At 42.6% G+C, this 15,026-nt stretch overlaps 3 protein-coding genes across 3 annotated transcripts; 1 reads left to right on the forward strand and 2 right to left on the reverse strand.

Annotated features, from left to right (window-relative positions):
* Positions 1 to 1,285: 1,285 nt before the first annotated feature.
* On the reverse strand, positions 1,286 to 4,321 carry ccdc92bb (coiled-coil domain containing 92Bb). The gene is given in 5 exon segments (XM_063895644.1): positions 1,286 to 2,041; positions 2,044 to 2,420; positions 2,843 to 2,890; positions 3,542 to 3,689; positions 4,043 to 4,321. Coding segments are annotated over 4 exon segments (906 nt in total). The 5' UTR covers positions 3,672 to 3,689; positions 4,043 to 4,321; the 3' UTR covers positions 1,286 to 1,690.
* A 602-nt stretch (positions 4,322 to 4,923) lies between these two features.
* Positions 4,924 to 9,449, reverse strand: LOC134872408 (F-box only protein 40-like). The gene is made up of 9 exons (XM_063895685.1): positions 9,391 to 9,449; positions 8,718 to 8,745; positions 8,065 to 8,626; positions 7,537 to 7,964; positions 7,047 to 7,226; positions 6,543 to 6,784; positions 6,318 to 6,449; positions 5,373 to 5,709; positions 4,924 to 5,275 (listed from the first exon to the last, which is right to left on the reverse strand). Exons 2-9 carry the CDS (start codon positions 8,718 to 8,720, stop codon positions 5,063 to 5,065), a joined length of 2,097 nt encoding a protein of 698 aa, XP_063751755.1. The 5' UTR covers positions 8,721 to 8,745; positions 9,391 to 9,449; the 3' UTR covers positions 4,924 to 5,062.
* A 462-nt stretch (positions 9,450 to 9,911) lies between these two features.
* On the forward strand, positions 9,912 to 14,970 carry LOC134872157 (F-box only protein 40-like). Its single transcript, XM_063895314.1, is given in 7 exon segments — positions 9,912 to 10,123; positions 10,931 to 12,070; positions 12,680 to 12,966; positions 13,675 to 13,775; positions 13,778 to 13,805; positions 13,943 to 14,291; positions 14,752 to 14,970. Coding segments are annotated over 7 exon segments (2,127 nt in total). The 5' UTR covers positions 9,912 to 10,120.
* Positions 14,971 to 15,026: the final 56 nt, after the last annotated feature.

The raw sequence follows: 15,026 nt of genomic DNA on the forward strand, positions 1-15,026 counted from the left end.
CCAGAAGAGGGCAGATTCTCTGCCTGTTCATGATGTAACTTCCTGTATTCAGACCGATCCATGCTCCCTCTATCAACCTTGAAAGTGAGCCAGTGCAGGAGATGTATTATAAATAGCAGCAGTAGGATGTCTGGCGCCTCTTTTATATTTTGGAAACTACACAAGGCATGATGACACCGTCCTGGAAACAAACAAGCCTTCAGTATTGTGTTTTTGTTATTTATTTATCTTCACACTTTGTGCTTGCACTGAATGCAGCTCTGCCGTTGCCATGGCAGCGCTGCAGAGACACATTAACATTCTGAGCACGGTCTCCAAGACAACTGTGGGAACCTTCTAGAACGGGACGTTTGCTAGGAGACCAGTTACACCGGCTGATGCATGTGAATGAGTTTCAACCGTCTTTGAATCAAAAATGAATGACTCAATATCATTATCATTAATACATTAAACAATCAAAAGTGATACTGAAAAGCAATTTCAACTGATTTTTCCCCCTGTGATCTCATCAATTTTCCTGTTTATTTACAAACTCACATGCCAGTTCATTTTAGTTTAATTGCTCTTGTAAGGAGTCGGACCACAACCATGCCATTTAAAAGGTGCAGTGTAGAGGATTTAGTACCATCTAGTGGTAATTGTGCAGATTGCAACTAACTGAACACCTTTCCATTTACATGCCTGTCAGAGGACTATAGTGTCATTAAGGTCACACTAAAAATGAGAAAGCCCTTTTTCGAAATCAGTGTTTGGTTTGTCCATTCTATGCTACTGTAGAAAAGGACTTTGTGGAGATGATCTGCTCTCTATGTTGATATGAAGGCCTTATTATAAGTTCACTAACATGACTATTTTTTGTTCCAGGCGAATATAGGCTAATCAGAACATAATAATGAGTATTAATTAAGTGATGCCAATGAAATTCCTTCTAAATCCTACACATCTACTTCTACATCTTCAGCTTAGGGAACCCTTCTTGATCAAAGATAGACTCGTGTCCCATGTTAATAAAAATCCCACTGCTACACCTATTCCATCTCTGCCTTTTTGTCTTCAACTACACATGTTCAGTTTCATGACTGTATCTTGCACAGTTTTGATGCTATGGCAGTGACAAAATCTGTCCACAGACATATACATAAATTGTTAAGAGTATAGTTACGCAAAACCTTTTTTAAAGCAGATATATTGAAACACTGAAAACAGACACCAGAAAGACTTCTCTGCCATTACTAGGCACATTGCATGAATTTAATAAAGTGCAAATCATACAAAATGTCCCTCTGACTTCTAAAGTGACTTTCCAAACCTGGAATGCGGCTGGTGCAGTGAAAAAGCAGTTTGCCACATTGAACAGTACGATGTAAGTGTTCACAGACTTTGAGGCAAGGCTACTAATTACAAGCAGAAGCCATGATCAACCGTGCCTAAATCAAAAGGCATCCATATTTAAACCTACTCATTCTGTTTTGACCCACTCGTTTTTTCACATTTTCCAAGTACATGTTGTACCACCAATGTGAGAAATTCAGTTAATAGCTTAATGTTGTGGTAAAATCTCACGCTTTTGTGCAACTAACTTCTAAATATCTAAGTCACTTCCTGAAATCTACAGACAATCACAAAGGTACATCTCTCTCTTCTCACGCATCAGAGTCCTGTGGAAGACAACTTTGCTTTTTCTTCATCATCACAGAGCAGTTTCTCCCTCTCCTGCTCCCATGTCCACCCTCCTGTGCACCCTGCTGTCATCTATGTCTTCCCATTCGTCCTCCACCCCCTCTCCATCCTGCGTTCTGTTTGGTCGGTTCAAGCGAAGGAGGCGGTATCTAAGTGGCACCAAGAAAAGGGCGGGATCGGGCATGGAGTGAGGTCTCTGTGGTGACGTTACTCTCTCCTGTGGTACACAAGCTCTGACCCGCTCCTCCCTTAGGCTGACCCGCCTCTTGTGTCTGGCTTCCTGCTGGTCAGGAGAGGATGGAGGAGGTGGAGACAGAAGCCAGTCTGAGCCTGCCCCTTCATAATCTTCATCCTCCTCACCTCTTCATCATCATCCTCCTCCTCCTCCTCTTCTTCTTCTTCTTCCTCCTTGGCCCTGGGTTCCACCTCTCCCTCTGCACCAGACTCGGTGCTCTGCCTTTGCTGGAACAGTTTTAAGCGTGCAGTGTGAAGCTCATGGCAGAGTGTTGTGGTGGTGACATTTTGGCGTTGAAGCTCACGACTCAGTAGGGTGATCTTGTGGCTTCGACGTTTCAGTTCTTCCAGGAAATGCCGCTCTTCCTCCCTCAGGTTCCTTCCCAGTGCTGACGCTCGAGCCCGGCCTGCTCGCAGCTCCCCACGTGCAGCGACCATCATGCACTGTTGGTCCTCCAGGAGATGCACCGCAGCCTCATAGCGGGTTGCCAGCTCTGCTTCCTCCTCTGAGGAACAAAAACATGTACAGGGTTGACTGAAGTATATGTAAGAAGATACTGTATATTTACAGGAGATTATGTTTCCATTAGGGTGTCTTATCGGTCATTTTTTCTACCCTTCATACTTCTCTCACTTTATCTTCTTGATCAATATTCTTCAGATGACATTTCATAAAATGTTCTTTTCACTGCCTCTTTTCTGTGCTCTTTCACACGCAACTTGATTGGATAATTATCATAGGTTTTGCAGAAATGAATGCAAAATACAGTGCTTGAATGTCTTTGTTGTTGCTACTGAAAAATGGGTAATCTTGATTTATTGTAATAATGTTTAATTGTGCCTCATCATTGAACACACTTCTTTTACACCTCTCTGTAACTCCCTTATATAATTTCCTTATTATCAGCCAGGAGCTGTTTTGTCTCACCTTCTGTGCTTCTGTCAGGAAACCTGGAGTCCAGCTCACAGCTTAGCTCTGCAGCCAGGAGGGGCAGAAGGACCACAGTAAACAGAAAAAGATAAGACAAGGTGACAGACAGACAGGTGTGATAGAAAGTATTTTTGGAGCATTAACTGGAGACAAGGAAGCTGGAGATGGATCTGATGTCGGACAAATTGAAGGTAATTTGAAAAACTGCACCAGAAAAATGAACATGCAAACACAGAGAAGCATTCAGGCTGTATGCCACTGACAGTTCTCCTGGATTCTCCCTGGGTCGGCATATTTAACCTATTATCAGCCTTATATGAAAAAAGTAAATCATATATTATATGAAGAAAGTCTACTGTTTCAACATAATATGTATATTTATAGATCTTTAATAGGTAAAAAATAATTTAATGGGGACCCATTATGCTTATTTTCAGGTTCATATTTGTATTTTGTGCCTCTGTGACATGTTTACATGCTTTAGTGTTCAGAAAGTTCTTTATTTTTCTAAAATGATGCAAAAGTAAACAAAGTTGTCAAGGTGTGACTTTGAACTTTGGGATTTTAGCCTTTGCAGACCATTTACATGCACGAAAACCTATAAAACACACAACTGGAAAGGGAACACCCCAAAAAGCATATAGGGCTCCGTAAACAACAGGTAGTCAAGTGTTTAATTGACAACAGTCGACTGACCATGACAGCGCCTCTTCAGGTGTGTGATCTCCAGCTGCAGACCTGCCAGCATGGCCAGGTGTTCCTGCTTCAGGAAGGCAATTCCTCTCTCTACACTGGCCACCTGCTGCTCCAGCTTCCCAGGATCCATGGCTGCACTTCACACAACCTGCACACATAAGCAGACTGCTGAGGGATTTCCCAGTGTCCCAATTTGAGCTCTGATAAATAGTTTGAATATAACAGTGTTTATTGCCAGGTAAACAAATGAAAACACATGTATGTATCAAGCTAGAGTGATAAACCATCTGTTCGTCTGCTAAATTCGGTATCTTCTGGTGATTTTCTGCAAGAGCTTTATAATGCAATTTTCTTATAAGCTAATTGGCAAGCACAGAATCTTCTACAATCTCATTCAGTGTTATTTCTCCTTTATAATATCTGCTTCATTTCTCCACCTGTTCTCACTATTGCTCAGTGTCTACCTGTAACTGTGCATTCACCAGTCTGACCGTGGCCTACCGTGTTTCTGAAGCGGTTTCCGATGCAAAGCGCCTCTCATGGATGCTGGTATCGCCCCGCGATCTCTGTCCTCTGCAGCGGAGATGCAGAAAACAAAAGAGCGAAGTGGCGCTTCCTCTCTGTGCTCCCAGGTGAGCTGTTACACTGGTGCAGCAGGCCGACGTTTTTCTTGCAGTGTAAATGAATCCTGCTGCAGTCAAAATAACCTCCTCATAACCTTCTGCTTGTACGTGCAGTGCGGTGCCGCTGCTATTCACAACAATGCAGCCCGCTATGAGGAGTGATCAGTGCCCCGAATATCAGCAGCATGGGGAGGAGGAGCTCCATGGAAATGAAGCTGTCAGCTGTTGCAAACAGATAGATCGTTTTTATTCTTTAAAATGATGAAGTGAGTGAGTATTTTTAATTTGCATTTAAAGAAAGTATTTATTGAGGAAAACGTTTTAAAGTGTATACGTATAATATAAAAATAAATACAGACAGACTTCTGCAATAAGTCCCCTCTACTGCATCTGGTGCTATGATAATGTAAAAATACAAATCAAGATGGTAGTTTTAGCCGGAGGTCATCAGTCTGTCTCTTCTTCCTCAGACTCGGACTCTTCCTCTGCATTCTTGAGCCATTCAACAAACTTTTTCATCTGCTCAAGGAAAACACTTTTTCCTTTAGCAGTGTGGGCGTCGTTGTACCACTTCAGAATATATATATATATATATTTATAATTTCAATATAGATATACACATACGGTATGTTTGTTGAATGTGTACATATTCATGTGTTTTCCTGCAGGGCAATGGTGATATTTATATGGTTTTTGTTAAACACTCTCTGAGGGCTACGTGGAATGATGCTTTTGTACAACGATACAAGAACAACTGCATAAGTTCAGGTTGTATTTATTGGCTCTGGATGCTTTATGACATTATGGACATCATCCCTTTGTTGCGCAGAGAATTGGCCCTCAGTGTCAATAAAACACAAATACATTGTGACAACAGGTAGACTTAAAAGCATTATTTTCAGTGTTTCCATTTACTTCCTGTGAAATGGTTGACGAGGCTAAGCCTCTCCTTCTTGCACTCGTGTTTGTCACTGATGCTGGGCAGGGGAACAGGTTCAATGTGCAAAGAGATCTTATAGTAAGGACAGACTTTGAGATGTGCAGATATTGGAGGGACATCTGCCATATGCCATGATTCCACTGAGGAGAACAGGTGACTGAACTCCCATACCTAGAGAGCAACAGGAGGAAAAGGAAACAGTTGGCAAGGATTTGTTATTACAAAACACTAAATGGTTGTGATGGATGATTTAGTATTTATTTCTCACAGGTTTGGCCCTCCACTTGGCTCCTCCATGTGAGTATGTCTTCTTCTCCCAGCGGAGGGTGACCATGCCTCTCTCCTGCAGCAGAGAGGAGCTCACCTGCCTCATCATCTGGGACACCAGAGCCAGCTGGGACAGAGACAGACTGTCCAGGAAACTGGCCATGTGGCATAGCACCTCAAAGGGCAGCATGCTCAGAGAGTCTTCCCGTTGTCCTCCTTTCTGACCTCCTCTCTTCCTCTGAGCGGTTGAGGAGTCCTCTGAGCTCCTGGACAACTGGGAGGTGTCACCTTCTGAGGCTTCAAATGTTGGACGCAAGTTGAAAATCCTGAGATGCTGACTGTAGGGAAGAAAATGTACCGCACAGTATATCACCAATACCTAAATATTTGTCCCTTTTTCTGCTAAATACTCGTTTTAGTCATCAGCTAGTCTCTGAATTTGTTTAGTGCTGTTTTAGTGTAACTTATGCATCTAAAGACAGCAGTAAGATTGAACCAAAACAGTAAAGTTCCAGGCAGGATAACAATGAGCTAAAACTATTTGGACACGGTCATATACGCACAAAATGAACATTGCCAAGTATTGGCCTTCCATTCTATGCTAGAAAAGGGACTAATAAAACGTTTGCTTTCGGTTGCCTCACAATGAGTTTAACTTTGTTAAACGTTGGGTGTGTCTGTGGTTCAACCGAATTTGCACTGCCCACTTTCCGAACAAATGCAGTGTGATTATCAGTTCTCTGCATAAGTGCATGTGTGACTTTGTCCTAAAGCTCTGTAAAGCTGAAGGGAGCTGCAGATTCAGGTGATAATAGTCAGTAAGTGCACCACTACGAGTCACCCTTTCACATTGTCACATTACTTTCACATTGACAGATGATGCAACGTATCAGATAAATATTATATGACTCTAAATATTGCAGTCTGAATGGGAAACAATGCTCACTTGTAAGAGACGGTGGCTTTATGTGTGGAGGGCTGAAACCTCTTCTGGCTGTAGGTGCATCCCAGGTATGATAGGGGGCATCTCTGCTCGAACCATCCACTCAGACTCGTCTGGATGTCACTGTGGACGTTCCTGGAAGAGATGATTAATCATTATTTACTACTTTAATGTTATTACTTTGCAATAAGAGGAATTCAAAACACAAACACAGTCAAACACAGAAACCTGAAATGTGAGGCGAACTCTCTGCGGTGAAAGGTATGACCGCAGAGAAAGGTGAAGGCACAGCCGGCTCTGGTGTTCCTGCTGTTCACTCTCTCTGACTGCAGCTGGAGATGGAGCTTCAGCGGCCTGTCCACCATCGCCTCCGCCAGGGTCGCATTTGCTTTAAACGGAGCCTTGCGAAACAAGTGTGTCTGCGTTCCCACATCCACATAAAGCCCATCGGAAGCATTCGACTCACTGATCTGGAAACCAATCAAGTATTATAGTTGATGATTCTAGATGAATGAGCAGGCCACCTTTAAATAAGGCCTTTGTTTTTCATTCATTTCCATAGTGAATCACAAAGGTTGTTATTTCAAAATGAAGCTGTCCAATCAGGTGTTGACTATGCAAGAGCTGATTTCTTACTTTAAAAAGAATGCTGTCAGTATGAAAAACATCATATTTATTTATGTACTTGAAAGCCAGCAATAGTTTTTAAAAATGATGAAAAGTCAGACTGACCTTGTGACCCCTGACCTCTTTCTCAGCGTAGCCCAGCAGGGTGGCTGCAGCTTCATCACTGAACCAGTCCTCTTCGTCAACCTTGAGGTCCGATGTGTCCACACTGCAAGGCTCGCTCGGAGGCCGAGTCGTGTCATAGTAATGAATCCGCCGCCCACTGTAGTGATAGCTGTCGGGGATCTTACAGGCAGAAGTAAATACATCATCAGAAGCCAAGCGAGGACAGTGACACGTCTTTTTTATTGGGTCAGTTTTGTTGGTAAATGTTTTTTTGTTGGGAAACTTTGATCATTAATATATGTATTTTACCATTGTTCAACTGAAGTAAAGGTTTAGCAGTGGAAATATGTGTATTTTGTTGAGTGAACTATAAATAAATAAAAAGGATTAAGGAATATTAGAAAATTACAATATTTATGAAAACAACTACTGGAGTGCAAAAAAAACTTGATTAAGGAAACCCAATGAAGTCTCAGCTTTGAACCGTTACCTTGAAGGAGCGCAGGGTCTGGACTGGAATTGGCTCTAGGCTTCCGTATACAAAATCATCCTCCCTTGGTGTGCAGGCCTTGATTTTTCCGAAGGCAAGCAACATGCGACCATGATGCACCATGTACATGTTGAACTCCTGCGGGGTGAGCTCGTTCCCCAGACGCTCCATCACCCCCTCCTGCCACGGGGCTAGACCTGCTGTACCTGTATCTGCAGCCGCTTCATTTTTCTCTGTGTCTTTGTCCTTCTCTGCAGGCTTTGTGTTTTGCTTGGGATTGTCTTGGTTTGCCTGTGCAGCAGCGCAGCCGCCTCTCTCCATGCTGAACATCATGTCACACAGGTTGTATGTCCCTTTAATGGGGCCTGAGCCTTGCCCCACACCATTATGTTCAACATTACTCCCACAGAAGCTGCCTTCTTCAGAAACTGATGGAGGAGAACAAACACAGTAATGTAGAGACAACAGATTATGAGAAAAAAGAAAAAACTTCTATTATTTTCTTAGTTTCAATTATAGATAACATACCTTCATTACTAGCTGTGTCTGGGTCACCATTAACAAACCCTCCTATTGTAGCCTCCTCTTTCTTCTCATTCATTTTCTCCTCCTCTTCTGCCTCCATCAACTCTGGAAAGATAGGCTTCATTTTTAGGCGTTCATAAAGGTCTGCCTGATCCACCAAGGTCATGGCGAGATCTAGAGGCTGCTCCTGCCCTTCACTTTCCTTCAGCACATTCTCCTGCAGGGCTATTCCGCTGTGTGGGTTTGTTTCGTCAATTGGCCATCGGATCCACTCCATGGAGCAACACACCAGGCTGGCAGGACACACCTGGAGGTGAGCTGCCTGTGAAGATCGAGGCATTTGGAGCGGGCAGCCGAACCCAGCGTTGAGGCAGGACACCCTCACGTTGGGGCAGAGCAGCAGGTGATCCTCTTCTTTGCACAAGTGGAGGACGGCTCCACAGAGCAGACGGCAGGGGACGACAGCGCAGCAAACAGAGACCTCCACCCGAGCCCTGCAGCACCGGCTGTAGCAGGAATCACAGTGGACATGCTGTCTCACCTTGGAAGCCCGAGTACGATGACTCTGATGGGTTAGGGAAGAAGAAATTAAATAAAAGAATAACATATCAATGGTGTTGATCAAAAAGAATTAATTTAAGAAAGTGAAGACTCACCATCTACAGGTTTTTGAACCTTGTAATCCTGCAACAAAAACACATAACATTACATTTAGCTGATGCTTTAACCAAAACCACTTACAATACTTTAAGGAAATGCACACACTAGGAATCACGTTGTGAGTTATTAGGCTTTTAGGCCCTAAAAACGAAGACATGTTTTTATTGTGATGCGTCATCACTGGTCCTGTGACTGAATCTCTCCTCCCTGTTTTGTTTGAATCGCATTTCGAGGCCTGAAAGGGTGACAACTTCTCAAGAGTTTTAGCAAGTAATAATTTTTGTATTTTTGTTTTCATATGATGTTATCTCATGACCTTCAGATGTAAACGCTGACCCTTTCAGGTCAGACAAACTGCATGCTGTACAACAAATCAGCAACACAAATAAACAGTCATAGGCAAAAAACTCCAGATAAACATTAAAATGTATTCCTTCTTCTTTCTGACCTGATACTCTAAGTAAGCAGTAACCTACAGTATATGTCCTGTGGCACTGAGAAAACAAGATGAACAGAGAAGCTACTGGGATATTTAATCTCTACAGTTGTATTACATATCTGAGTAGTATCAATTTACTGCTTGTAATTAGGGTCAACACACGTAAACGTAATCAAAGCAGTTCAACACATCCACAACGTGAACAAATCTTATCTTATCAAAGGTCTCACCAAGGTCCCAATGCAGACACGTTGCTTCCTTCTCGTTTTGTAACGTTGCTTTCTGTGCGTGTGCTCTTTGAACTGGTGGGTTAAAATTAGACAAGCAACACCAAGCAGGTTCAGCAGGAGAAATAACGCAACCCATTTAGTCCATGCGATGGATTCAACCCACAGCCAGCTAATTTTGATTAATACTTTCTATCTGAGGGCTTAATGAAGGTGCACTGGTTTTCAGGTCCACATAAAGAGGAAGGTATGTGGATCTGACACACGCTGACAATTTAATGACTAAATCTCTACTAGAGAACCTTTTTTTCCGTACATGTGGAAATCAATTTTAAGCGCCCTACAGTAACAAAAGGAGAAGAGAAGTTCAGAGAGTTTTCCTGATGTAAGTGTCTGAGGCTGCCGGTAACCTAAACCATGTTTCTGACCACCTGTGAAACATTGCTTGATCCCTCCTCTTGGCTCTATTAATAACACACATAGCAGAAACACACACATGCTCACAGAGACAGAGTCTTTAAAGCCCAAGACGGAGCATGTTTCTGTAATTTCTATTCTCTTACAGGGGAATGCTGAAGACTTTACTTCACTTCTCCCCTTTGACTCTGATGCCACTGGACTCTGCTACCAGTGTGTGTTCACATGCAAGACTTTGAGATTTTACATTTCTTCTTTGTTTTGCAGGACTGACCAATAGCTTCAGATACAACACTGGTGCCAGAAGATCTGAAGCATGGTATGGTTGTATTTTGTAACTAAGATCTTTTTTTCTATTGTAAATTTGCCCTTTGTGGGAGAGATAAAGGAATTCTGATATTTTTTTGATATCACCTTAGCTTTAAGTGGGTTAAAATAATCTTATTGTACACTTTTGAAGAGTAGAGCATATTCTGTTTTTACAATAAGGGAAATTAACTTAAAACACAGCTCTGTTGATATGAACAATGTTTGGCTGCAGAAAACGAGTTTCACCCTCACACCACTTGTTGGGGTCACTGGAATAAAATAGAGGTCAAAGAAACAATGAAACAATGATAGACTCATACAGAAATATTCTCTCTCAATCATCACTTATGACCCTCATGTTGCCTGTATTTGCAGGTCTGTCTTCTGCCTGCTTTTTAAACAGACAGGAAGTTAGAGAATAATAGTTAGAAAGCAAATCTGGGGTTGGTTTACACTCAATGGCAAACATGAATGGTGTGATTACAAAACCCCAACCAACAGATCCAACTCACTGTCATGCCTCATGATGTACATGTTTTGTTTTATAATAATTGAGTGGAAAAATAATAATTAAAATGCTAAATTATGTATCAAGTGATTTCTAGCCAGAGTTAAAGGATTATAAAGCCTTGATGCACCATAAAATAATATTAATAATAATTATTATAATAAAATAATACATTAATCAAACATTAAAAGCCAGTCTGAAAGGTGAGTTTTGGTCAGTGTCTGAAAGGTTTGGAGGTCATATTTCATAAACATTATATATATATATGTTGTTCTTTTCTTTAATTTCTTCCTCTGTGAACCCCATCAGAGTGATCGTACTCGGGCCTCCAGGGTGAGACAGCATGTCCACTGTGATTCCTGCTACAGTCGGCGCTGCAGGTCTCGGGTGGAGGTCTCTGTTTGCTGCGCTGTCGTCCCCTGCCGCCTGCTCTGTGGAGCTGTCTTCCACCTGTGCAAAGAAGAGGATCACCTGCTGCTCTGCCCCAACGTGAGGGTGCCCTGCCTCAATGCTGGGTTCGGCTGCCCGCTCCACATGCCTCGCTCTTCACAGGCAACCCACCTCCAGGTGTGTCCTGCCAGCCTGGTGTGTTGCTCCATGGAGTGGAACCGCTGGCCGGCCAATGACGCCCACTCTTATTCGAACACAGAGCTGCATGAAAACCTAATCAGAGAAAGAGAGCAGGGAGGATGTCTGGACCTGGCCATGGCCCTGAAAGACCAGGACCTCCTGTTTCACTCTATGAAGATGAAGAATTTGTTTCCAGAGCTGACCCAGAGTGTGGATGAGGCGGAGAAAGAGGAAGAGAGGAGGAAGAGGAAGGGGAAGCAGAACCAGAAGGAGGCAGCAGAAAAGGCTGCAAAGGAGGAAAGTGCTCAAACTTGTGAGCCCTTTAACATGTTATTCATGAATAACAACAGTGAAAGAATAGATGAGAATGAAGATGAGGTTGTGCTCACTCAGGAGGAGAGAGAGGCCATTGCCCTGGACTCAACAGTTGATACTAATCACTTGGAAAACTACAATGCCTGGGAGCGTATGTTCAGTATGGAGATGGGAGGCTGCAGGGAAGCTGGAGAGGCAGCCGAGGCAGGCCGAGACCAGGGACGTTCTGCAGGTAGAAGAACAGGTCTAGGGACTTTAACAGAGGAAGACACAGAGGATAATGGTGTGTGTGCAGCAGCATCAATCACCTGCACACAGGGGAGCAGTGCATGCATTGCTTCTTCTTCTAGTCTCGCAGGGAAACACAAGAAGAAGGCATTTGTTTACGGATATGTGGAGCCCATGAAGATTATCACCGTGCGAACCTTTAAAACCCCAACCAGCTTTTCTGCCAAGCATTCCCGCATCCGCAACCCTGGTTTCTACAAGAGGGAGAGAAAAGCTGTGGACACCAGCGACCTGGGGGTTTCCCTACAGGAGATGCCAGTGTGGGAGGAAGTTCAGGTCAGAGGCAAATTCATACCACTAGTTTGACATTACTTTTCCTTGTGGAGACTCCTTCAGTGTTTCATCACTCAGGATGGTTTTGGTGTATGCCATAAAACCAAACAAAACAAAGAGCTGAAAGATGCTAAAATGGTTAACATTTCCTGTACAGCTGTGAGGAATTGTATTGGAGTTATAATTGCATTTGATTCATCACTATAATCTCTCCAAGCCAGAGAGAAGATTTAATTTAATATTTTACTTTTTTCTGTAATAGCATTACCTTGACAAATTCACAATACTCTAAAATCTGTCCTGGAACACTCAAATATATTGATATTTCAACATTATCCCTTATCCTTTTTGTCAATTATCTGAAATGTTTCCAACTAATATCTTTGGGTTTGAGAATATAGATGTGAAAAGTAATGTATAGTTTCATTTTGGCATCTGGGGCATTGTGAAGTACATTTTTAAATAAAAAATTAAATGTGCTATAAGCTGTTCTGAAAGCATTCCAGATGACAAAAAGATTATCATTTATCTTTGTTCTGGGCAAAAAGAGCATCTGGTTTACTGAAAAGTTCTCCAACATGATTAATCTCTTGTTTTGGATCGGCTCCTCAGGCCTCGCTGCTGTGCTCCCTGGAGAAGGAGCAGAGGGGTCACCTCATCGCAGAGAGCAGGTGCACGGACGGTCTTTTACAGGACGAGGGAACGCAGACTTACAACTTCCTTTCGGCTCCTTTCCTGAAAAACACCTCGCTGGCAGATCTGACTGCTGCTAAACCTCTGGAGCTGCACCTCCAGCTGCAGGTGGAGAGCGTCACCAGTCGGCACCACAAGGCCAGCTCCGCCTTCACCTTCCTCTGCGGACACACCTTCAAACGCAGAGAATATGGCAAACATTATAAGTGGGTTCTGATTTGTGGTATCCAAATATCATGGAATTCTTTTTTTATTTCTTTATTCTTGCCTAGATTAGTTTATATACAGTATTTAGATAATAAAAAATGTAATGAATAAGGTATAAGAGACTAATTTTACCAACCCTATAACCTTCTTTTAGAGGTTTTAAAAGTAAGTGGTGGTCTTTAAACTATTTCAGTGGAGGCACAGTGAGTAGAAGAGAAGAAACATTTGATGAAGTCATTACATACAGTATATATACAAAAGATGTGTGTCATTTTGACAAGGAGACGCGGTCACTTTGGAGTATATGACTGTTTCTCTTCCTTTCCCAGAGTCAGAAATTAAACGATGCCTTAATAAAGATAATATTAGGCTTTCTTGGCCCAATTGTTGAGTGTCTTCTGGATAAGATAATACTTAATAAAAACATAAATCAGGATCCCATAGGCATACAGAAATTGAGTGAAACTAACCAGTAAGCCAAGTGGGGATGACAGGGCTCCTTTTATCAAGCTTAGTTCAAAGGAAGGCCCGTAAGCGAAGAACTGTGAAACTTAATCTTTTATGTAGAAAGTCAGTGACACAAGCTGATTTATCCTCTGTCACAGTGACAATGAAAATTAACTCTAGAAGTTAAAACTTTGGATTAGTATGTTAACGGTATTAATATTAAATGATCGTAGCAAACATCAATATGCTTCCCCTTGCAGGAATGTCCACAGTGACATTCAGATGTGTGTAAATGGATGGTTCGAGCAGAGATGCCCCCTATCATACCTGGGATGCACCTACAGCCAGAAGAGGTTTCAGCCGTCACACATGAAGCCACTGTCTCTTACAAGTGAGATAGAACTTTCTATTTCTGTATAGTACTGGTGCACCTTTCTTCTTTGTTTCCTTAAAAAGTGTATTTTCTACAGTTGCTTGCAGATAAATCACACTCGAATGCATCTTTAACAGTTTCCACTCTGCTTTCAGCGAGGACATCGGCTGCTATAGCCTGAATCCCATCACCCTCTCCTCTCTGGTTGACGCCTCACGGACGTCCAGCAACTCAGAGGACTCCTCCTCCTCCTCCTCTCAGAGGAAGAGAGGAGGTCGGCGAGGAGGAGGAGGAGGGGAAGACTCTCTGAGCTCTCTGCCCTACGAGGTGTTGTGTCACATGGCCAGTTTCCTGGACAGTCTATCTCTGTCCCAGCTGGCTCTGGTGTCCCAGCTGATGAGGCAGGTGAGCTCCTCTCTGCTGCAGGAGAGAGGCATGGTCACCCTCCGCTGGGAGAAGAAGACATACTCACATGGAGGAGCCAAGTGGAGGGTGACAGAGACGGTGAGTTAATGCTGAAATAAGTAAGGGGTTATTTGGTTTACATACATACTGTACATACATACCTAGCTTTTTATCACAAACATCTAGATAGTTAAATGTATGTCATGTACAATACACATACTGTATATTCACTTTTATTATATACAAGCATGTCAAAATGTAGGTGAGCTAAATATTGTCTGTGCACCTTCACTTCAAAAATCAGTGCCTTGATTGAATTCACTTCAAGCATATTTAAGGAGAATATAGATTGTAAATTAAAATGAAAAAAGATACTAAAGATAACTTGGATGATTAATTCAACATTGTTATCATATTCTCATTTAGTGTTTAGCTGATGTGTTTCCTGATGGTATACAAATCAAGCTAGAAAAAATTAAATAGGATTTTCCAGTCGAGTTGGCCAAACACTGAATATTCAGATTGCTCTCTCTTACCCGGCTTTCCTCTGTGACCTCAGGTTTGGCAGTTCAGCAATTTGTTCACTCCTGTCGACTCCTGGTGCTTCAAAAACGTGCCGCCCATGTCAGAGCACCTGAAGGTTTGCCCCTGCTATGAGAGAGAGTCCAAGACAGAGAAGATCCACCTGCCGCGCGTCAGAGAAGAAGCCCAAGCCAAGACAGGCTGCAAAGGTCCCTCTCTGGTTAACTTGTTCCAAGAGAGGGTGATGATTGAGTAGTGCCATTTTAATATATTTGTATAAAACTGGCAACTAGTTTCCTGGTAATTTCTCTC

This window comes from Eleginops maclovinus, chromosome 11 (genome assembly GCF_036324505.1).
Source record: "Eleginops maclovinus isolate JMC-PN-2008 ecotype Puerto Natales chromosome 11, JC_Emac_rtc_rv5, whole genome shotgun sequence".
NCBI classification, from domain to species: domain Eukaryota; kingdom Metazoa; phylum Chordata; class Actinopteri; order Perciformes; family Eleginopidae; genus Eleginops; species Eleginops maclovinus.